Raw genomic sequence first — 22,740 nt, forward strand, 5'->3', positions numbered from 1 at the left:
TTTCTTCCGCCATCGGATTTCTGAATGGACAATGAACCCATAAACACTACCTCAGTAACAGAACTAGCTTTCCCAGCATATTATTTATATAGGGTTCGGTTAATTGGTCCATCGGGGAAGCTGCTCATTTGGGGTAACTCTTAAACAACAAAAACTAATCGAGGAAATAGCCAGGATCCCCTTTGATTTTTGGGACTCTATGTCGCTTAATTGGGACAGTTGGCTGTTGCAGAATAGTTTCTAACTGGCGTCAGTGGTGTGAACAAGTGTGGTTATTAGACACGACGTAGGGCTTAGAGCAAACAGTTTTTAAATAGCAATATTTGCATGTGTTTGTGTTCAAAGAGTAGTAATTTTTTTCAGTGATAGTTGGTGAGAAATAAGCAGTAAGACAATTCAGGACTGTTTTGCTCATTGCAGTTACTTTGAACTTTGAACTTGACCTCTGTTGTTAATGGATTATTTTGAGCCTTAGAGATTGTCAGCTCAAACCCCACTTCAGAAACTTGGACAGATGATCCAATGGAGAATAGAGGAGGAGCTACGGAGTTACAGGAGCTGTCGTTAAATGGGACTTTTAAAACAACTCCCATCTATCCTCTTGCATAGTCCAGGATCCTGTATTCTAAGAATATACAGAGGTGTTATCTTACTGATCTGATAATAAACTGCAAAATTGCCTTATCAAATTGTGGGTGTATGTGTACAACCATCAGGCTCCTGAACCAGTGTGGATAACTTCACTTACCTCAACTCTGAACTGATTCCACAACCTACAGATGCATTCTCAAGGACTCTACAAATCATGTTCCCCGTATTTATTTATTTCCACAATTTGTCTTATTTTACACCTTGGTTGCTTGTCAGTCTTTGTTTATGTATGGTTTTTCATAAATTCTATTATATTTTATTTTCCTGTAAATGCCTGCAAGAAAATTAATCTCAAGGTAGTTTACGGTGACATGTAAGTACTTTGATACTGACTTTGTATTCGACATTTCCAAAGTGGGTGTTGGACAGGAAAGGAGTAACGTTAATGTATGTCTCCCATAATTAACAAGAAAAGCTCAAGTTATAGTTTTACTGCTGTGAGTGCAGGACATTTTAACAACAATGTTACATTAGTTACCATATCTATTTCTGACTCTGCTCAGTTCACCTTAAGAGAGTGTAATGTTAATGAGCTGTTTGCATTTCTGACTGAATATAGAATCAGGGGCATATCTACGGAAAATAGCTCCTATGGCAAGCACTGAAATTGTGCCCTTGTCCAAATATCTGACACCCATCTTTCAGATAACTTTACCATAATATCAGCTCAAAAATACAAATCAAGCTCGTTAATCATTTAATTAACAAGTTATAGCACTACATGAAAATTATAACTGCACCTTCCTTGCTTTCACTGATGCAAATTGGTCTATGATGTGATCAAAGTCAGTTTTTTTCAGTTTCTTCTCTTTCTACACTCAGCAGAGCAAGATCACAGAATCTGCCTTGACCCATGGACGCTCTCAGATACGCAAATATTAGTTCTAACTTGCTGAATGATCTCTCTCAACTGGCGATGGAAACTGCGATGGTTAGCATTATCTGAATAACAATGTGAAGATTGGGGAAGACGCTCTCATCTCCATACTGAACAATAAATTCAAGAAGATCTTCAGGTCTTGATATTTTCATGTTGACCCACCTTGATAGCAACATTCTACAATCCAAAAGTTCTTCATATGGCTGCTGTCCACCAACGTCAGAGCTGTACAATTCGCCCAAATTTTCACACTTCTTTAGGTCATTACAGTCGGTGCCGTAACACAGTCCCTCACCATCGAGAAGGAACCCAAACTTGGCGTCAATGTCGTGCAAACAAGCGAACCTTTCGTCCATTTCTCTGTGAAGATGGTCGAGTGTTCCCTTCATGACTCTTTCCATTTCTTCCTTAGCTGTTAACCCAGCATCTCTCGAGTTCTCATCAGCCATTCGTTTCTTTTGTCTCTGACGTCTTTCAACTTCAGTATTCCATTCTTGACAGAGACCGACTCCTCCTTTGAGTGACTCGCTGATCAACACTTCTCTTTCATCATAAAAATGATCTTGGAGGGCTTTCAAATCCAGGGCAGCATCGTGGAAGTTCATGCTAGGATCCTGCAACCTCTTTTGAATACAATGCAAATGAGTACTTTGTTCCAAAATTGTAGCAAAATCCGAAAATTGTAACTCAACATACGGTTGTACAGCTGCCTTGTGTCACTTCTTGTTTCACTGGTCTCATTTTCATTGTCTATCATGCCCTGGAGAACTTGAAGTATCTCCTCAAGGTACGTGTTGACAGGCTTCACTGCTTCTGTCCTTGCGCTCCACCTGGTTTCGGACTCTGGCTTAACAACCACAGGCACGGCGTTTTTGAGGTTTTCCCAGCACTGTGTTGAATGAGAGAAAAACACGTAGAGAGCTTCGATGGTTCCAAAAAACGTGACCATCATTGTATCCTGCTTGGCTGCATGTACACCCACCAAGTTAAGTGAGTGATTGTCGTAATTCACCAACACTGCCAGGTTATTTTTCTCACATATTCTTTGAATCACAGCAGTGTCGTCATAGCACTGTGACCGACAGTCTTGTAGCTCCATTTTGTCTTTCTCTAGCTGCTTCAAGATATCTTCAACCAAGCTCTCAGCATCCTTCTGGCTTATCTGGGTAAAACCAAGGAAGGACTCTCTAACACGGACCATTTTCCTCTCAAAATCAACTTCCACATACCTCACTACTTCTGACATCTGCTCATGGTGTGCCTGATCAGGAGTCGAGTCGAACATGAGACCATAGTACCCGGCTTTACGAATGCTTCTCAGTAAACTCTGGTGAACAGTGGATGCCATCATGTGGATGAATTCATTCTGGATACCCAGTGAAAGATAGGACGTGGATCCAGGATGATTTTCCAAATGAGTGAAGTGTTCTTTTCTGACAGGGTCAAGGTCGGCCAGCAGTTTCAGTAAGCTAAGGAAATTTCCCACATTGGGGTCATCGTCTAGTTGAAGTGATTCCCTGTGTCCTCGCAAAGCCAGGTTCTGAGTCGCAAGGAATTTTATGCAGTGAAGGATTCTCATCAAGGTATCATACCATTTCTGCTTTTCCTTCTCAAACTGTGACTGAAATATCACACCAATAACTCCTCTGTTTCCAGCTAAATTTCTTTCCATTTCTTTCCACTGTGTGAAGCATTCCCGATGATTCTTGGCATTTTCATGAACGCTAATCCTTTCAGGTGCTTTCCACTGGTTGAATCCACTTTCCTGCTCCAATGAGGATTGATGGTCTGACCGGGAATAGAGAAGACAACAGATACAAAATGCAGACTTTTTAGAAGAGGAATAGGCCAGCCATGAGCGAGTCACTTCCTCACCACGACCATTTCCCAATTTCCTCTTGAACCAAGTTTTGTTCATTGAACGGTTATTTGTTGGTAGGAAAGGGCCCTCACTGTTCTGGAAATACTTCGAACCCAGCTTTATTATTTCTGTTCTCAACGCATTCCAGTATCCTTGTCGAACTTCAGAAGTCCAATGTCATGCTGTTCAATCACTTCTGGTGTGACAGTTCGAGGCTCTTTAACACCATCCAGTTCAGTGTCGTTAGGTAAAGTCTCATCAATAAACTCAACATCACCACCACCATCGTCTTCTCCTCCTGTCATGTCCACGTTCTCTGTGGCAGCCTCACTCTTAATCTCGTCATACTCGGATTTACCTGACTTGACTTCCTCCTTGGCTTGTGATGCATTTGTACTTGATCCACCTTCGGATTCTAACAAACTTGTAGCAGGTGCAGGCAACTCCATGAAATGTGTCAAGCTACTTGTTCTGGGCTTTTCAAAGAAGGACGTGAAGAACTTGCTCAATTTCTTGGTTTCCTCCGCCTCCAACTGTCGTCTCTTCCGTCCTTCAGCTCCACTGTCCTCCTCCTTTGTGAAGAAACGTTTCCTGGTCTTCTTACACAATGCTCTGAAATAAGGCCATCCTAGTGCTTCTCACCCATGATAATCAAAGACTGATCATACAACTGAAAGAAAATTCTTTTTTCACTATCCAAGGATAGCTTGTCTGACTTTAATAAAAACTGCTCTGTGGCCTTCAAGTGCCAGGGCACGTGCCATACCTGCCATACCTTAGAATACTATCCCAGCTGGGTAGAAGCTGTGCAGTACATGTGGAAATGGGGTCCAAAAGGAATTCATTGGTACTTTGCTTTACCATATAATGTGTTAGTTACATAAGTAGTTTGAAGCTGCATCCTGTTCGTTTTGTTATTGGCCCTCCAAAGTCAAACGCTAGTAAGAAGTTAGAAAGTTACCTGGGAGTTTTCTTGCAATTGTGAATCCCCTTCTATGTGAGAAATTCTAATTCCAGCTTTCTGTTGAAATCGGACAGTCTATTGATTCCAAACTTGGAATTCAGAATCAGCTTTATTAACACTGGCATGTGTTGTGAAATGTGTTAACTTAGCAGCAGCAGTTCAATGCAATACATAATATAGAAGAAGGAAAAATAAATAAATAAATAAATAAATGGAATACAGTATACATATATTGAATGAATTAAAAATCATGCAAAAAACAGAAAAAATATATACTAAAAAAGTGAGGTAGTGTCCATTTAGGAATTGGATAGCAGAGGGGAAGAAGCTGTTCCTGAATCACTGAGTGTGTGTCTTCAGGCTTCTGTACCTCCTACCTGATGGTAACAGTGAGAAAAGGGCATGTCCTGGGTGCTGGAGGTCCTTAATAATGGACACTACCTTTCTGAGATGGTCCTTGAAGACGGCCTGAGTACTTTGTAGGCTAGTACCTAAGTTGGAGCTGACTAGATTTACAACCCTCTACAGCTTTTGGTCCTGTGTAGTAGCCCCCCCCCCCCACCGCCCCATACCAGACAGTGATACAGCCTGTCAGAAAACTCTCCACAGTACACTGGTGCACCTCAGGGGTGTGTGCCTAGCCCACTGCTCCACTCTCTGTATACACATGACTGTGTGGCTAGGCATAGCTCAAATTTGCTGATGATACAACCATTGTTAGTAGAATCTCAGGTGGTGACGAGAGGGTGTACAGGAGTGAGATATGCCAACTAGTGGAATGGTGCTGCAGCAACAACCTGTAAGAAGAAAGAGCTGATTGTGGACTTTAGGAAGGGCAAGATGAAGGAACACACACCAATCCTCATAGAGGAATCAGAAGTGGAGAGAGTGAGCAACTTCAAGTTCCTGGGTGTCAAGATCTCTGAGGATCTAACCAGGTCCCAAAATATTGATGTAGTTCATAAAGAAGGCAAGACAGCAGCCATACTTCATTAGGAGTTCGAAGAAATTTGGCATGTCAACAAATGCACTCAAAAACTTCTATAGTTGTACCCTGGAGAACATTCTGGCAGGCTGTATCACTGTCTGGTATGGGGGGGGGGGGCGGGGGGCTACTGCACAGGACCAAAAGAAGCTGCAGAAGGTTCTAAATCTAGTCAGCTCCATCTTGGGCACTAGCCTACAAAGTACCCAGGACATCTTTAGGGAGTGGAGTCTCAGAAAGACAGCATCCACTATTAAGGACCTCCAGCACCCAGGACATGCCTTTTTCTCACTGTTACCATCAGGCAGGAGATACAGAAGCCTGAAGACACACACTCAGTGATTCAGGAACAGCTTCTTCCCTTGTGCCATCAGATTCCTAAATGGACATTGAACCCATAAACACTAAATCACTTTTTTTAATATACAGTATTTTCTGTTTTTGCACAGTTTTAAGAAATCTATTCAATACATGTAATTGATTTACTTGTTTATTATTATCTTTTATTATTATTTTTCTCTCTCTCTGCTAGATTATGTGTTGCATTGAACTGCTGCTGCTAAATTAACAAATTTCACATCACATGCTGGTGATAATAAACCTGATTCTGATTCTATAGGAGTTTTTGAGTGTATTTGTTGACATACCAAATCTCTTCAAAATCCTAATGAAGTATAGTCACTGCCTTGCCCTTTTTATAACTGTATGATCAGCTGATTTAGTTGTATCATCGGCAAATTTATAGATGGTATTTGAGCTATACCTAGCCACACAGTCATGTGTATACAGAGAGTAGAGCAGTGGGCTAAGCACACACCCCTGAGGTGTGCCAGTGTTGATCGTTAGTGAGGAGGAGATGTTATCACCAATCCACACAGATTATGTTCTGCCAGTTAGGAAGTCGAGGATCCATTTGCAGAGGGAGGTACAGAGGCCCAGCTTCTGTAACTTCTCAATCAGGATTGTGGGAATGATGATCTTAAATGCTGAGTTATAGTCAATGAACAGCATCCTGACGTAGGTGTTTGTGTTGTCCAGGTGGTCTAAAGTCATGTGAAGAGCCATTGAGATTTCATCTGCCGTTGACTCATTGTGGCAATTGCAAAGGAGTTCAGTCTAGTCATGACCAACCTCTCAAAGTATTCCATCACTGTAGATGTGAGTGCTAACGGGCGATAGTTATTAAGGCAGCTCAGAAGCTGGTGAAAATGATAAATCGTTATAACAAACAAAGTTAAATACAAAAGAACACAATTAGCATTCTTCTAGTGAAATAGTTGTTGTGATGTTATGCATAAGTATCCACATTCTAAACTCTAATTACATTGCCTTTTTGTTTGTCTGATATAACAAATTTGATGTACAATCTGGGTTCAAAAGAACCTCAACTTTATCTTTCAATTGTCTTAACATAAACAGGGAGAAGTGCCTGATGGCTTTTAAAGAGGAGCCGGCTAGCCCGGGGATCGGAGTCCAGGTCCAGGTGGACACAATGGTTCCGGGGAATCCATGCTCCGCATGTCTGGAGCCTCCCGTGTTACCGGTCTCAGTGGTTGAGTCTGTTTTGGAGGGGAGACCCAGTTACACCACAGGGCAGCACATGGACAGGAGGGGAAAGGTTGCTGCTGTAGACAGGTGAGTCTTCACACAATGATGAGACTACATGCACAATCAAATAAAGGTGGTATTGTTTCTGCAGCAAAGACTGCATTCAGTATGGCATTTCACAGAGCACCAGTACAACCAATGACAACTGAAGTTTATTCAAAGAATAGGAACGTATGGAAAGGGGACCACAGTTTTGTGTTGGAACAGCTCATTCCTTTAGAATACACAAATCTGGGCCATTACTGCACTGTAGCCCCTTTCCATAGTAAGGGTTCTGATTTGCGTATGTTTTGTGTCAGATACAGTTTATCAAAAGCATCAGTCCATCTGAGCAGATAGGGCTCATCAGCCGTGGTTGGCAGCTCATCTAGGAGATGGAAAACTCTGATCTCAAACCTCCACTGCCTTGCAGCTATACACACTCATGGGAAAGGCTTCAGAAGTAAACCTGAATGAAAAATATAGAGCTAGGGACCATAAGGGACTACACTGAGTTCAACACTGACTCCCACCAAGAAGGTTCCTCAAGGGAAATTGCATTGACTCCAGTTCACTTTTTACAGGCCATGATTTGAAATCTGAGAACGGCAGAACATGGATTGTGTCATAGAACCCAGCCCTTCCCAGTTCGCTGAGCTCATCTAGAGTGATAAAGTTCCCTGGCATGGAGGCAGGTCCTTTTGCCCAACTCATCTGTACCGACCAAGATGTCTACCTGAGCCAGTCCCACTTTCCTGGATTTTCAGTTGGGATTACAGAGTCTTGAATGCAGTTTTCCAATAAAGACCACTGATGCAATAGTCAGTTTCAGAGTTGCAGGGGAAAGGAGCTGAACAGTTGAGTTAGATACTACAAAAGTTTCAGTGTGAAGCTGGATTAATGTCTGTGTTGAGGTGGCAGGAGGAGTGGAAGAATATTCTGAAAGGATTAGTTCAGTAGCTGAGAGGAGGGTTATCTGATGTGTAAACAAGATTTTGGGGTGTTAGGCTGTGGACGTTTTCCAATGATATAAATTCTAGATACCTTGGGCACTTAAGAAGCGTTTAGATAAGCACATGATAGAAAAATAGAGGGCTATGTATGGGGGGGGGAAGGGTTAGGCTGATCTTAGTCAAAGTCTGTCCTGAGTTTTGTGGCCCATCAGACCAGTGCTTATGCCGGTTTCTGTGGCGTGAAGCGACTGAGAATACAAGACTGCCCCCTCCCCCCCCCGGATAGGACGCCAGTCTATCACGAGGTTAACCCCCAGCATGTGCCGGTACCCATTTTCAGCTGGGTGGACTGGAGCAGTGTGTGGTTAAGTGCCTTGCTCAAAGATACAACACACTGCCTTAGCCAAGACTCGAACCCACAACCTTCAGATTGTGAGCCCAACACCCAAACCACTTGGTCACGCACCACACTAGATTGATCTTAGAGTATGTTAATAGTTTAACACACCATCATGGTCTGAAGGGCCTGTACTGTGCTGTAGTGTTGTAGGTTGTGTATCCTGTTTGAGTCACATAATGAGATGGCAGTCATTGGTTGACATTTGATGCCCACAACTGTCCTTTTGTAAAGAACTTCTTGGATTTACAGGAACAAGGCGTCTGACCACATGCAGAACATTGAGATGAATGTGGATGGTTTGCACTCAGTGCTTCGCAGCCAGCAGTACAGTCTGGAGCATTCCACAATCATGCACGTAAGTCCTGGAGGCCTCTATAACACATAGGATTTGGAACTGGGTTTGAAGCAGTGCTATAATTTCAGTTGAGATTATTAACTCTACCAGCCTTTTCACCTTCAGTACACCATGTCAGCAGTGTGTATGTTCAACATGATGGAGTGCAGCACCCCTGCCAAACCCATCAGCACACCGTTCAGAGAGACGAGAACGTGAGGATCTTCAGGATACGCATTGTCTAGACTTCGATGCACATTAGCAATCTGGTTTTTTTTTGCTTTTGGCATCAAAATCCCACAATATCCCCTTGTCTACAGGACTCTGCTGAGAGTGACTGCGCTGCGGACCCCAGGAAAAAATGCACATCGAGGCTTTCGGGTCTGAGCAGTAAACACAGGCATTGCTTGCAATGTTCTGAGTCTGTGCTTAAATGCGCTTAAATTTTTAGGCTTTTCATCTTCAGGTAACTTTCACATGGCATGTTCTGTGGCTGCTTCATCTAGCCATGTGTGTCAGTTCAATTAGATATATTAAAAAAAAGAACCATGAAGATTTTCAGTAACACGCACAAAATGCCGGAGGAACTCAGCAGGACAGGCAGCATCTATGGAGGGGGGAATAAGCAGTTGACATTTCGAGCCAAGACCCTGACTAATTTCAGGCCTGGGAGAAAACTACTAGAGGACATGCATTTAAAGTAAAAGTGATGTGTAAGGCGAGTTCTTTGCCCAGAGTGGTGGGTGCTTGAAATGGGGTGGAGGCAAAAACAGTAAAGGTGTTTAAAGACTCCTAGAGGAGGCTGCACCCAGAGCACTGGATACAGTAGATGATCCCGACAGACTTGCAGGTGAAGTGTTCCCTCCCCTGGAAGGACTTTTGGAGCCCTGGTTGGTAGTGAGGGAGGACTGAACCTGGTGCTACTGGCACTTTCGTGTGGCCTCCTCTACATCGATGAGACCCGACGTAGACTGGAGGACTGCTTCATTCAGCACCTTCGCTCTACCGCCACAAAGGGTGGGATTTTCTGACTACAACTCCTCCCTCACCACCATTCAGGACCCAAACAGGAAGGGGATTATTCAGAGAAGGAATGGCCAACTTGCATGCTATTGAGTGAGAAGAAGTGTATGAGACAGACAGACAGACACACACACACACACACACACACACACACACACAAAGAGCTGGAGAAACCCAGCAGGTCAGGCAGCATCTATGGAAATCAATATAGTCAGCAATTCAGGTCAGGGCCCTTCATCAGAAATGGAAAGATAAGGGGAAGATGCCAGAAAAAGGAGGTAGGGGAAGGATGAGGAATCCAGACTAGGAGGTGATAGGTGAAGCCAGGTGGGTGGGGAACGGGTGGGATGAAGTAGCAAGCTGGGAGGTGATAGGTAGAAAAGGTAAAGGCCAGAGAAGAAGGAATCTGATCGGGAAGAATGGAGATCCTATAATGTGGGTCTCAAAAAGAAAGCACTTCTTTCTGCCCTTTTCCTGAATCTTTATTGTTGAATTCATTGATGATTATTTGGGATCTTTCTCCAACAACAGACATTATGCCATTGGTGTTCTGTTGCTTTACTCACTGGTTTTACTCTTAATGTGGGAATGTAGAACATAGTCAAATATAATGAATTTGTAAAATTAATTCATCATTTTCTAAGGTTATTCTTTTGCCCTGCAGATCTTCAACCCAACTTTCCCTCTGAATGAACTGAACCTGTCTAATATGGAGGCAAATCTTGCAATGGTAAGGGTAATTACAGAACAAGAAAGTACACCTGGTATAGGACTGATGATGGGATCTGTTCCTAAACAGTGTGTAAATCCTGCCAATACTCCACACAATGGAACTCTATTCCTAGATCTGATGCAGGTGTATGGTGATGCCAAGAATTTCTGTTAATTCTTCAGTAATCAAGAAAGAAAGAATGAACACCCATGACCTGTTATACTCCTAGCATATTGTGCTTTGGTCTCCAAATTGCAGAAGATTAAAGATGTTCTAGCTCAGTGATCCAGTTAGAGGGAAGTGAAAAGCAAATATGGTTAATGATGAGAGATCAGAGCTCCCGTTATGATTTCATTAGTAGTAGGGATGAATTGTTTTAGATTGGGAGGAACACAAGTTACCGCATTGAAATTGAGAACATACAGTATTAAGGAAAAAGAGAAAAGTAAGGCAATTTCAACTTTTGATGTCATTATAATGTTGGCTACACTTTTGCTGTTGCCAGCAGGAAGAAGATACAGGAGCTTCAGGACTCACAGCACCAGGTTCAGGAACACTTATTACCCCTCAACCATCAAACTCTTAAAACAATGGGGAGAAATTCACTCATCTTCACTTGACCCATTTCTAAACTTTTCCCACCACCTATGGACTCACTTTCAAGGACCCTTCATCTCATGTTTATTTATTGCTTATTTATTTATTATTATTGTTTCTTCTTTTGTATTTGCACGATTTGTTGTCTTTTGCACACTGTATTTTTTTTGGCCCTGTGGGGTGTGGTCGTTCATCGATTCTATTATAGTTCTTGGATTTACTGAGTGCGTTTCAAGAAAATGAATCTTAGGGTTGTATATGGTGACATATATGTACTTTGATAATAAATTTACTTTGAACTTTGTACAGAATTGCCTGATCAGATATTTGCATTAATGAGCAGATGTTCAGGTGTACCTAATGAAGTGCCCACTGATTGTATTTAAAGAGATCAGGCACAATGTTACTTTGATGCTCTACATTTGAAACAAATATTTATTTATTTAGTGATATAGCAAGGAGTAAGCCCTTCCAGCCCCTCGAGCCAAGCTGCCCTAGCAACCCCCGACAAGCCCTATTAACACCACCCCCCCCCCCCCGCCAATTGCAGGACAATTTACAATGACCAATTAATCTACCTGGTACATCTTGCGACTGTGGGATGAAACCAGAGGACCTAGATAAAACCCATACATTCTACAGGGAGGATGTGAGAGACTCCTTACAGAAAGGCATTGGACTTGAACTCTGAACTCTGGAATGCCCTCAACTGTAATAACATCATGCTAACCGCTACATATACAGTTCAAAAGTTCATTTATTATCGAAGTATACAACTTTGAAATTTTTCTTCTCTAGGTGCCCATGAAACCAAGAAAGAAAAGAACAGCTGCGCGATCATCAACCCACAAATCTCCCCTCCCTCACAAGAAAATGAACAAAAATGGAACTGGCACATCAACCCCCAAACCCCCCCCAACTACACAAAAAAACGAGAAAAGCCAGGTGAAAAACACAGAATACAAGAAAACCATAAGACTGAAAAAGTCTGTAGTCCAAGTCCACATCCAAAACGCAGAAAACCTGGGCGACGTTCTCAGGCCATCCCCTCTCTGGGAGTGTAGCAGAGCGATCCTCAGCGATCAAAAGGCAGGCAGCCGGTGCTCACCTTCCACATTCGCCTCGATGTTTCCATCTCCTTCATCGCTTTAATTGGCGCACAATGGATGTTGTAATCTGCAAAATGGAGTCAAATATCGGCTCATGCCCCATCCCACTGCCTGCCCACCATGAGGTTCGCATACACTGCCCCTGCCTCTCGGAGACTGCAGAGCGCTGGAGCACCCAAACAATCTCCAAACAGCAAATCACAGGCTCCAACAGTCCCAGAATCATATCCAAGATGATAAACGAATGTAAAAGACATAAAAGAAGTGAAATATGTGGTTTCATGATCTAGCCAGAAGATGTAGACCGAAGGAGTGTTGTCGTCCATGGCATAAAAAAGGTTGGGAATCCCAGCTTTAAAGGAAGCTATATAATAACTTCCCTTAAAGCAAGGGTTCCCAACCTTTTTTATGCCATGGACCAATACGGTTAACCGAGGGGTTCCATGGATCCCAGGTTCAGAACCCCTGCTTTAAAGGAAATTCACTTCTTTAATAAACACACCTCACATTCAGTAATACAGGGTGAGAGGCATACATCAAGTGAATAGCTGGAGATTTTCTTCCCCCCGCCCCCAAGGCGGAAATTGCTAATACGAGGGGGCATAATTTTAAGGTGATTGGAGAAAGTAAAGTTTTATATGCAGGGTAGTGGGTGCATGGAATGTGCTGGCAGGAGTGGTAGTAGAGACAGATACATTAGGGATATTTACAAAACTCTTGGGTAGGCACATGAATGATAAAAAATGGGGATCTCTGGAGGAGGGAAGGGTCATGTTGATCGTAGAGCAGGTTATATGGTCGGAGCCCTGTACTGTGCTGGATTGTTCCACATTCTAACAAGGCAAAGAAAGAGCCATGTGCTGAGTCCTTGAAAACACAGTTTAATTATTCCACCTCACTGCAGGTTCTCCAACCTCCAATAAAGTTTTTTCATTAAAATTGTAAAAAAATTACAAGTGAGATTATGAGATACATAAATTAATGTTATGTATTCTTAATTAAGTATCTATTTTTATGTTACAGCAATACCCTGCGACATTCAGCCTGTGAAATTCAGTCTGAAAATAGCCAAGTGGGGGATTTTACTGGCAAATGGTCATGTTTGCATATTCCCCCGGCACTTGTTCTCATGTCATAGAAGTGGCTGCATAGTTTGGTTATACAGTAAATGGTTAGATTGTAAAGTATTGCACCAATCCTTTGTAACAATCGATAACCAGTCACCAAGTTCTGACTGAAAGATGTGGTTTATGATTTCCCAGATCCAGAAACTGAATATGGATCCAGAGCTGAGGCCAATCGAACCGTCCAACAAAGCCCTGAAATCTGGAGCAAACTCAGGTAAATCAGTTAAACTGATTTCTGGTATCAGTACATCCGATTCAGATTTGTTACACTACATTGAAACATACAGTGAAATTTGTTGTTTGCCTCAGCATCACATCCCTGCTCTTGTATTCTAGACATCTTGAAATGAATGTTAACATTACATTTGCCTTTCTCACCACCGACTCTGGAGCAAGTTAACCTTTAGGGTTACACCTAATGACTTGGCCAGATTCCACACCCTCTGGCTAAAGAAATCCCTCCTCATCTCCATCATAAAGTGATGCCCTTCTATCCTGAGGCTGTGCCTTCTAGTCCTAGACTCCCCCACCATGCAAAACATCCTCTCCACATCTACTCTATGAAATTAAATTGACCCTGATGGGAATTATATACAGGCTTCCAAACAATAGCCAGGATGTGGGATAGAAATTACAATGGAAGATCGAAAAGGCATGCAAAAAGTGCAATGTTATCATAGTCTGGGACACACACACACACACACACACACACAATGCTGGAGGAACTCAGCAGGCTAGGCAGCATGTATGGAAAAAAAGTACAGTCGACTTTTTGGGACAAGACCTTTCGGCAGGACTGGAGAAAAAAAGCTGAGGAGATTTAAAAGGAGGGGGGAAGTAAGAGAGGGCACAAGGTGATAAGTGAAACCTGAAGTGGGAGGGATGAGGTAAAGAGCTGGGAATTGATTGGTGAAAGAGACACAGGGCTGGAGATGGGGGAAGTCTGATAGAAGAGAGAACAGAAGGCCATGGAAGAAAGAAAAGGGGGGAGGAGCACCAGAGGGAGGCAAAGGGTGGGCAAGGAAATAAGGTGAGAGAGGGAAAAGGGGATGAGGAATGGTAAAGGGGGCATTATTGGAAGTTTGAGAAAGCGATGTTCATACCATCAGGTTGAAGACTACCCAACCAGAATACAAGATGTTGCTCCTCCAACCTGAGTGTGACCTCATCATGACAGTGGAGGAGGCCATGGATTGACATTTGGGATTGGGAAGTGGAATTAAAATGGGTGGCCACTAGGAGATCCTACTACTTCTGGCGGACAGAGCGTAGATGCTCGGCAAAGCAGTCTCCCAATCTACGATGGGTCTCACCGACATACAGGAGGCCACACTTGGAGCACTGGACACAGTATATGGCCCCAACAGACTCACAAATGAAGTGTCGACTCACCTGGAAGGACTGTTTGAGGCCCTGAATGGTCATGAGGGAGGAAGTCCAGATGCTGCAGACCTCAACAGCTCTTAACGATCCAGAGCAGATTCAAAACCCAGATTCCACCACCATCAAAGCGGCTTCCACCAACCTCTGACATCTCCAAAGTGCCAATTGCGCAACCTCCAACAACTTCAGTCTTGACCTCCAGGCCGGGTCTTCACGCGCAGCCGCTGGAATCCCCGTCTCCCCTTTCCCCACCAGCTCTTTGCAATCCCGTCTCTCTCAGGTCCCACTGCCAGCCCTTGGGCACTCAGAGGCTCTATATCCCTCTCACCCCACCATCCCTGAACACTCCAAACCTCTTTTCCCCTCAGATGCTACCAACCCCCTTCCACACTCCGATCCCAGCTCTCATCTGTGCCAAGTTTTCACCATTCCCACCAGCCATCCCCTCTCTGAGGCAGAACGTTGTGTCCTCAGTAAGAGCCTGACCTTTGTCAACCATTCCCTCTGATCATCCCCTCTCTGAGGCAGAACGTTGTGTCCTCAGTAAGGGCCTGATCTTTGTCAACCATTCTCTCTGACCCTACCTCTCCGAGGCAGAAGATTCATTCCTCAGTAAGGGCCTTACTTCTGCGCCCACACCTCAATGAGTTCCGCGCCCGCTACAACGCTGAGCTCTTCTTGCGACGCCTCCATAACCAAGCCCATTTCTTTGGCAAGGACCTTCCACCCCCCACTGATGACCCCTTCTCCCATCTTCAACCCTCCTCATCCTGGACACCCCACCCTGGTCTGCATGCCCTGGAGCTTTTCATTGCCAGCTGCCAACGGGACATCAATCGTCTCGACTTCAACACTCCTCTCTCCTATTCCAACCTAACTCCTTCCGAACACTCAGCTTTCCACGCCCTTCACACCAATCCTAACCTCACCATCAAACCCACAGATAAGGTAGGTGCTAAGGTAGTCTGGCAGACTGACCTCTACCTTGCTGAGGTCCAGCGACAACTCTCGGACATCTCATCTTACTTACCCCTGGAACAGGACCCTTCTAAGAAACACCAGACCATCATCTCCCACACCATCACTGACCTTATTAGCTCTGGGGATTTCCCATCCACTGCCACCAACCTCATAGTTCCCACACCCTGCACCTCCTGTTTCTACCTCCCACCCAAGATCCACAAACCCGCTTGTCCAGGTAGACTCATTGTCTCAGCATGATCCTACTCCACTGAACTCGTATCTGCAAACCTCAACTCTGCTTATCCCACTAGTTTAGTCCCTCCCTACCTACATCCGTGACACTTCACAGGCTCTGGATCTTCTCAATGATTTCAAGTTCACTGGCCCCCATCATCTTATTTTCACTATGGATGTCCAGTCGCTATACACCTCCACCCCCCACCCGGAAGGGCTCAAAGCTCCCCATTTCTTTCTGGACACCAGACCTAACCACTTCTCCTCCGCCTAGCGGAACTTGTCCTCACTGTAAATAATTTATCCTTTGGCTCCTCCTACTTCCTTCAAACAAAAGTTGGGCACTTGCATGGGTCCCAGCTATGCCTCCCTGTTTGTCGGCTACGTGGAACAGTCTATGTTCCAAGCCTACACTGGTGACGATCCCACACTTTTCCTATGCTACATCGACGGCTGCATTGGTGCCCATGCTGAACCTGTCGATTACATCCACTTTGCCTCCAACTTCCACCCTGCCTTCAAATTTACCTGGTCCATTTCTGACACCTCCTTTCCCTTTCTAGATTTCTGTCTCTATCTCTGGAGACAGCTTATCCTCTGATGTTTATTATAAACCCACTGTCTCTCACAGCTACCTAGATTATACCTGCTCCAATCCTGTTATGTGTAAAAGCACCATCCCCCTCTCTCAATTCCTCCATTTCCACTGCATCTGCTCTCAGGATGATGCTTCTCATTCCAGAATGAAGGATATGTCCTCCTTCAAAGAAAGGGTCTTCCCTTCCTACACCATCAACAGCGCCCTCAATCGCATCTCTTCCATTTCACACACGCCTGCTCTCACCCTAATCTCCCACCACCCTACCAGGGATAGGGTTCCTCTTGTCTTCACCTGCCACCCCACTTCACGTCCAGCACATAATTCTCTGAAACCTCCGCCTTCTCCAACAGGATCCCACACCAAGCACATCTTTCCCTTCCCACCCCAACTTTCTGCTTTCCGTAGGGATTGCTCCCTACGTGACTCCCTTGTCCAGTCGTCCCTCCCCACTGATCTCCCTCCTGGCATTTATCCCGGCAAACAGAACAAGTGCTACACCTGCCCCTACACCTCCTCCCTCACTACCATTCAGGGCCACAAACAGTCCTTCCAAGTGAGGTGACACTTTACCTGTGAGTCTGTTGGGGTCATGTACTGTGTCCAGTGCTCCCGGTGTAGCCTCTTGTTTATCGGTGAGATCCGACGTAGATTGGGAGACCGCTTTGTCGAGCACCTATGCTCCATCCGCCAGAAAAAGACAGATCTCCCAATGGCCATGCATTTTAATTCCACTTTCCATTCCCATTCCCATATGTCTATCTATGGGCTCCTCCATTTAGGTTGGAGGAACAACACCTTGTATTCCCCTTCTGGGTAGCCTCCAATCTGATGGCATGAACATCAACTTCTCAAACTTCTGGTAATGCCTCCCCTTCATCATTCCCCATCACCTATTCCCTCTCTTACCTTGTCTCCCTGCCCACTCATCTCCTCCCTCCTTTTCTTTCTTCCATGGCCTTCTATCTCTTTCACCAATCAACTTCCCAACTCTTTACTTCATCCCTCCCCCTTCAGGTTTCACCTATCACCTTGTGTTTCTCTTTTCTCTCTCCCCTCTCCCCACTTTTTTAAATCTACTCCTCAGCATTTGTTCTGCAGTACTCCCAAAGGGTCTCAGACCAAAACATCAACTGTACTTTGTTCCATAGATGCTGCCTGGCCTGCTGAGTTCCTCCAGCATTTTGTGTGTGCTGCTTGGATTTCCAGCATCTACAGATTTTCTCTTGCAGGCTGGGGAATTTCAGTACGTAGGTAGATTGGGAAAACTAGATTGGTGCTGGATCTCAAGAGAGATAATTTGTAGAGAGTCTACAAGATGGCATTTCAGAGCAGCTGGTGGTTGAGCCCACTCAGAGGAAAGGCAATTCTGGATTGGGTGTTGTGTAATGAACCAGATTTGATTGGAAAGCTTAAAGCAAGAAATCTTTAGGATATAGTGATCATAATATTCTAGAATTCACCCCGCAACTTGAGAGGGAGAAGCTAAGTTCAAGTGTATCAGTACCACAATGGAGTTAAGGGAACAACAGAGGCATGAGAGAGGAGCTGGCCAAAGTTGATTGGAAGGGGACACTAACAGGGATAAAGGCAGAACAACAGTGGCTGGAGTTTCTGGGTGGAATATGGAAGGCACAGAATGAAGAAGGATTCTAAAGGGAGGATGAGTGACCATGACTGACAAAGGAAGTCAAAGTCAGTATAAAAGCAAAAGTGAGGGCAAATAACAAAGCAAGAATTAGTGTGAAGTTTGAGAGTTGGAAAGCTTTTAAAAACCAACATAAGGCAACTAAAACAGCCAAAAGGAGAGAAAAAATGAATGACGAAGGAAAGATAGCCAATAAAATAAAAGAGGATACCAAAAGTTTTTTCAATAATAATAAATGAAGCAGTATACAACACTGAGATTCGTCTTTCTGCAGACAGCCACAGAACAAAGAAACAGCATGGATCCCTTTCAAAGGAAATCCCAAATACCCAACATGTAAAAGAAAACAAACAACAAAAAACAAGCGGATAACACACAGAAAATTAAACATCTAACCGAAGAGTCCTTGAAACAGTCTAGGAATGTTTGGTTTAGTTCAGCTCAGAGTGAGTTTAGATAGTGTCATTTGTTGACTGCAGGCCGTAGAGCCAGTCTACCCCGATCAAATTAACGCTTAAAAAAAGGAGTAATCAGAAATCAAAAACACATATAACATGAACTGCAGAGTCCTCCAAAAATGAGTGCAATCCACGAACCGCACCAATTAAACCTTACCCTTGTCTCAGGACACCTGCACCTTCCTCCGGCAGCAGCAGCGAGTGAGAGGGAAAGAGAGACTGGTCAACCACAGGCAAACAGCGCTGAATGCCTGATCACCTTCTGCTCTCTGTTGGTTCAAATCTTGCTCGACACTTTAATCAGCGGCTTGGTCGACAATTGAAGCCAATCATGAGCCTGCGCACTGCCATTAGGCAACACACTCCGTTCCTAACCTCACTGTCAAACATCCGAATTCCCTCGGAGAGCAAAAGCACCAGATCCTTCAGTCGGCAAAAGCACATTATCAAAATGTAAATTACAAGATCCAACTGCACACAGATCAGTAGCAGAAGTATATTTAAAAGAAGAAGAAGTAGTAGTTTTGTGAACTGTCTGCAGGACATCGCCATTTGTTGTGTTGGTCGCTGGCACCATCTTGCCTTGTTGATGGCAGCTCAGATATATAAAGAGTAAAAGAGAAGTAAGAGTGGATATCAGTCTACTGGAAAATGATGCTGGAGAGATATTAACAGGGGACAAAGAAATGACAGACAATCTTAAGTATTCTGCTTCAGTTTTCACTGTGGAAGACATTAACAGTGTGCCAGAAATTTGAGAGTATCTGGGGCAGAAGTAAGTGAAGTTATTACTACTAAGGAGAAGGTGCTGAAAGATCTGAAGGTAGATGTCACCTGTACTATATGGACTACAGTCCAGAGTTCTGAAGGAGGTAGCTAAAGAGATTGTGTAGTCATTATTAATACTCTTTCAAGAGTCACTAGGTTCTGGAGAAATGGAAAATTGCAAATGTCACTCCACTCTTTAAGAAAGGAGGGAGGCAGAAGGAAGGACATTATAGACTAGTTGACTTCACTTCGGTGATTGGGATGATGTTGGAGTCCATTTGGGGTGCTTGGAGGCACATGATAAAATAAGTTAAGGCATCTTGGTTTTCTGAAGGGAAATCCTGCCTGACAAATCTGTTGGAATTCTTTGAGGAAATAACAAGCAGGATTGACAAAGGAAAGTCAGTGAATGTTGTTTACTCAGACAATACGAAGATAGGTGGAGGAGCAGGTCATGTTGAAGAAGCAAGGAGTCTTCAGAAGGACGAATGGATAAAGAAGTGGTAGCTGGAATATAGTGTAGGGAAGTGTAGGGTCATGCACTTTGGTAGAAGGAGTAAAGGGGTAGGGTGTTTTCTAAATTGGGAGAAAATTCACAAATTACATATACAAAAGGACTTGGCAATCATCATGCAGGATTTTCTAAAAGTTAACTTGCAGGGTGAATCAGTGGTAAGGAAGGCAGATGCCATGTTAGCATTCATTTCAAGAAGACTTGAATACAATATAAAGGATGTAATGCTGAGGCTTTATAAGGCATTAATCAGACCACACTTGGAGTATTGTGAGCAGTTTTGAGCCCCTTGTCTAAGAAAAGATGTGCTGTCAATGGAGAGGGTCCAGAAGATGATCTCAACAATGAAAGGTTTAACATATCGAGAGGCTCTGGGCCTGTAGTTACTGGAGTTTTGAAGAATGGGGGGGGATCTCATTGAAATCTATCAAATATTGAAATGCCGTGATAGAGTGGATATGGTGACGATGTTTCCTATAGCAGGGAGTCTAGGTCCAGAGGGCACAACCTCAGAATAGAGGGACTTCCATTTAGATCAGCGAAAAGGAAGAATTTCTTCAGCCAGGGGTTAGTGGATCTGTGGACCTGATTGCTACTGACGGCTGTGAAGACCAAGTCATTGTGTATATTTAAAACAGAGGTTGATAGGTTCATGATTAGTCAGGGAGTCAAAGATTACAGGGTGTAGTCAGGAGAATGGAATTGAGAGGGATAATAACTCAGCCATGATGGAATGTCAGAGCAGACTGGATAGGCCAAGAGGCTAAATTCTGCTCCTATGTCTTATGGTCTTATGAGCTTGTCCTTTAGCGACCAAAGCAGGATTAGAGTCATGGAGAAACATAATATAGAAACAGTCCTTTTGGCCCACTGAGTCCACACCACTAATAAATCTCTCATTTCTACACTGATGCCACACTACACTTTATTTCTTCTACATTCCCATCAATGTCCCTCAGGTTCTACACACTCAAAGCACTTTACAATGGCCGACTAACCTACCAACACAAATGTTTTTGAGTTGTGAAGTGGAACCCCACCTATGACATACTGAAGGTCAGGACTGAAGTGAGGCAGTGGCCCTACCATATGTGCAACCCAATCAGGCCTGTTGTTTCCATGTAGAAATTACTCGTTTTGTCATGGGTTTTGACTAAATAGCCCTTTGTAAACCCCACTTTCTGGAGGTGAAGGAGGTGACATATTTGTGGTTCCAGTTTCAATACATTTCCATCCTCCATCATTATATTGGTTGTCAGTTTTGTGTGTGGCTCTTCAACACTTGCAAGAGATGATCCCCTGAACTCTTTCTAATTATTTGCAGGAAAGCCACATCTTCAGCAAACTACACAGCATTTCCTTCCAGAGCCCCATCCTCCAATCAATCCGGAACTCTCCAGCCTAGACAGTGACACGACCCTCTTCGAGCTTACCGAGGAGTCTGCAGCCTATTTCCCAGACCCCGAAGTGGCACAGGAGGAGTTCTGAAGCAAACGGCCCAAGTCCTAGCACCTTGCCAGGCAGAGTCTCGCACCCTAGCCACTACCATGGGACTGTGCCACACAAAGCAAACCTTCCGTCAGGAAACAAAAACCTTTCAGGGCATCCCAAGATTTACAGATCCCACCAAGTGGCTGCCCTCTGGTGACTCTGGCTCAAGGAAGTCACTTTTTTCAATCTGCACCACCCCCTTCCACCGCCTCACTCTGCCAACCCCATGCACTTCCTCTACACTGCAATTGGAGGAGACAAATTTCTGCTGGAAATGATAGTTATTACTTGGGGTTGGGGCAAGGTGGCAGAATCTTCTCTCTGTCTTAAGAGTTGTTTGCAAGGAAAAATGCAAGATAGGAAATGAACCTGTGATGATTCTTTGCATGAGTGCTGAGATCTTGTCCACCACCACGTTTTGCCTTGATCTTTTTAGGTTCTGTTTCAGAATTCTTGTTTGTGTGTTACCCATCTACAGACAAAGAATGGTAATGATTTCTGTGTTTGTACATTGCAGCACAGCACTAAGCAGATTTTATTTTTTATTCTATATATTTGCATTGGTTAAAAGTGCTAAGCTTGAAAGGTTGGGTTTGATATACTGATATTCCATTTGGATTATTTTTGACCGAGATATTGTGATAAATCTTTACACATTCAATAAAAAAGTTGAAGCAGCACTTATTTGAAATGTGTCCCATCTTTCACAGGGTTATAGGTAAACTTCGCTTAAAGATAGTTAAGGATCCCTTCTATATATAACCTTTACTCTGTATACTTACTTCCCACTCTTATTCCTGTGGGTTTGTCTGTAGTCTCTGCTGTCGTTGGTTAAGCACACGGGTGTTATGTTTTGTAACTCCAAAACACAAAAGTAATTGAAAGAAAACACAGAGCTGGGAACGCATGTCTTAGCTTCATTTTTACTTTTAGCAAGGCGCACACGTATGACGTGGAGTGATGATATATGCAATACATGTACTTTTACATATAGCCCTCAATGCATTACAGAAGTAACAATGCTTAAGCAAACAATATATTTACAATATTGCTCAATCATTACTGAAGCATTAAATAGACACTTTTTCCTGCTTAGCTGTAGCTCCAACTCATACAGAATGCATTTCAAAGTTCAAAGTTAATTTTGTAATAAAAGTACATATGTCACTATATACAACCCTGAGATTCATTTTTGCGATGTACTCAATAAATATATAACAGATTAACCGTAATAGAAGCAATGAAAGACTGCTCCAAATGGACATTGAACCAGTGTGCAAAAGACAAAAAACTGTGGAAATACAAAGAGAAAGCAATAATAAATAAATAAATAAATGATGAAAACCTGAGAGAGAGTCCATAGGTTGTGGAGACAGTTCAGTGACTGCATTCAAAGATTCAAAGTACATTTATTATCAAAGTACGTATGCAGTATACAACCCTGAGATTGTCTTCCCACAGACAGCTGTGAAATAAAGAAACATCATGGAACCCGTTCAA

General features: G+C 43.5%; 1 protein-coding gene across 1 annotated transcript in view; it reads left to right on the forward strand.

Annotated features, from left to right (window-relative positions):
* The window catches only part of hsf4 (heat shock transcription factor 4), a 79,151-nt gene extending 57,283 nt beyond the window's left edge, over window positions 1–21,868 (forward strand). Inside the window, exons 9-13 of the mRNA XM_072279363.1 lie at window positions 6,761–6,976; window positions 8,531–8,636; window positions 10,303–10,368; window positions 13,319–13,397; window positions 21,074–21,868. Of these exons, the coding sequence (XP_072135464.1) occupies window positions 6,761–6,976; window positions 8,531–8,636; window positions 10,303–10,368; window positions 13,319–13,397; window positions 21,074–21,237 (631 nt within the window). The 3' untranslated portion in view covers window positions 21,238–21,868. The remainder of the gene's footprint in view (window positions 1–6,760; window positions 6,977–8,530; window positions 8,637–10,302; window positions 10,369–13,318; window positions 13,398–21,073) is intronic.
* The last annotated feature ends 872 nt before the right edge of the window (window positions 21,869–22,740 follow it).

This window comes from Mobula birostris, chromosome 15, assembly GCF_030028105.1.
Source record: "Mobula birostris isolate sMobBir1 chromosome 15, sMobBir1.hap1, whole genome shotgun sequence".
Classification (NCBI taxonomy): Eukaryota; Metazoa; Chordata; class Chondrichthyes; order Myliobatiformes; family Myliobatidae; genus Mobula; species Mobula birostris.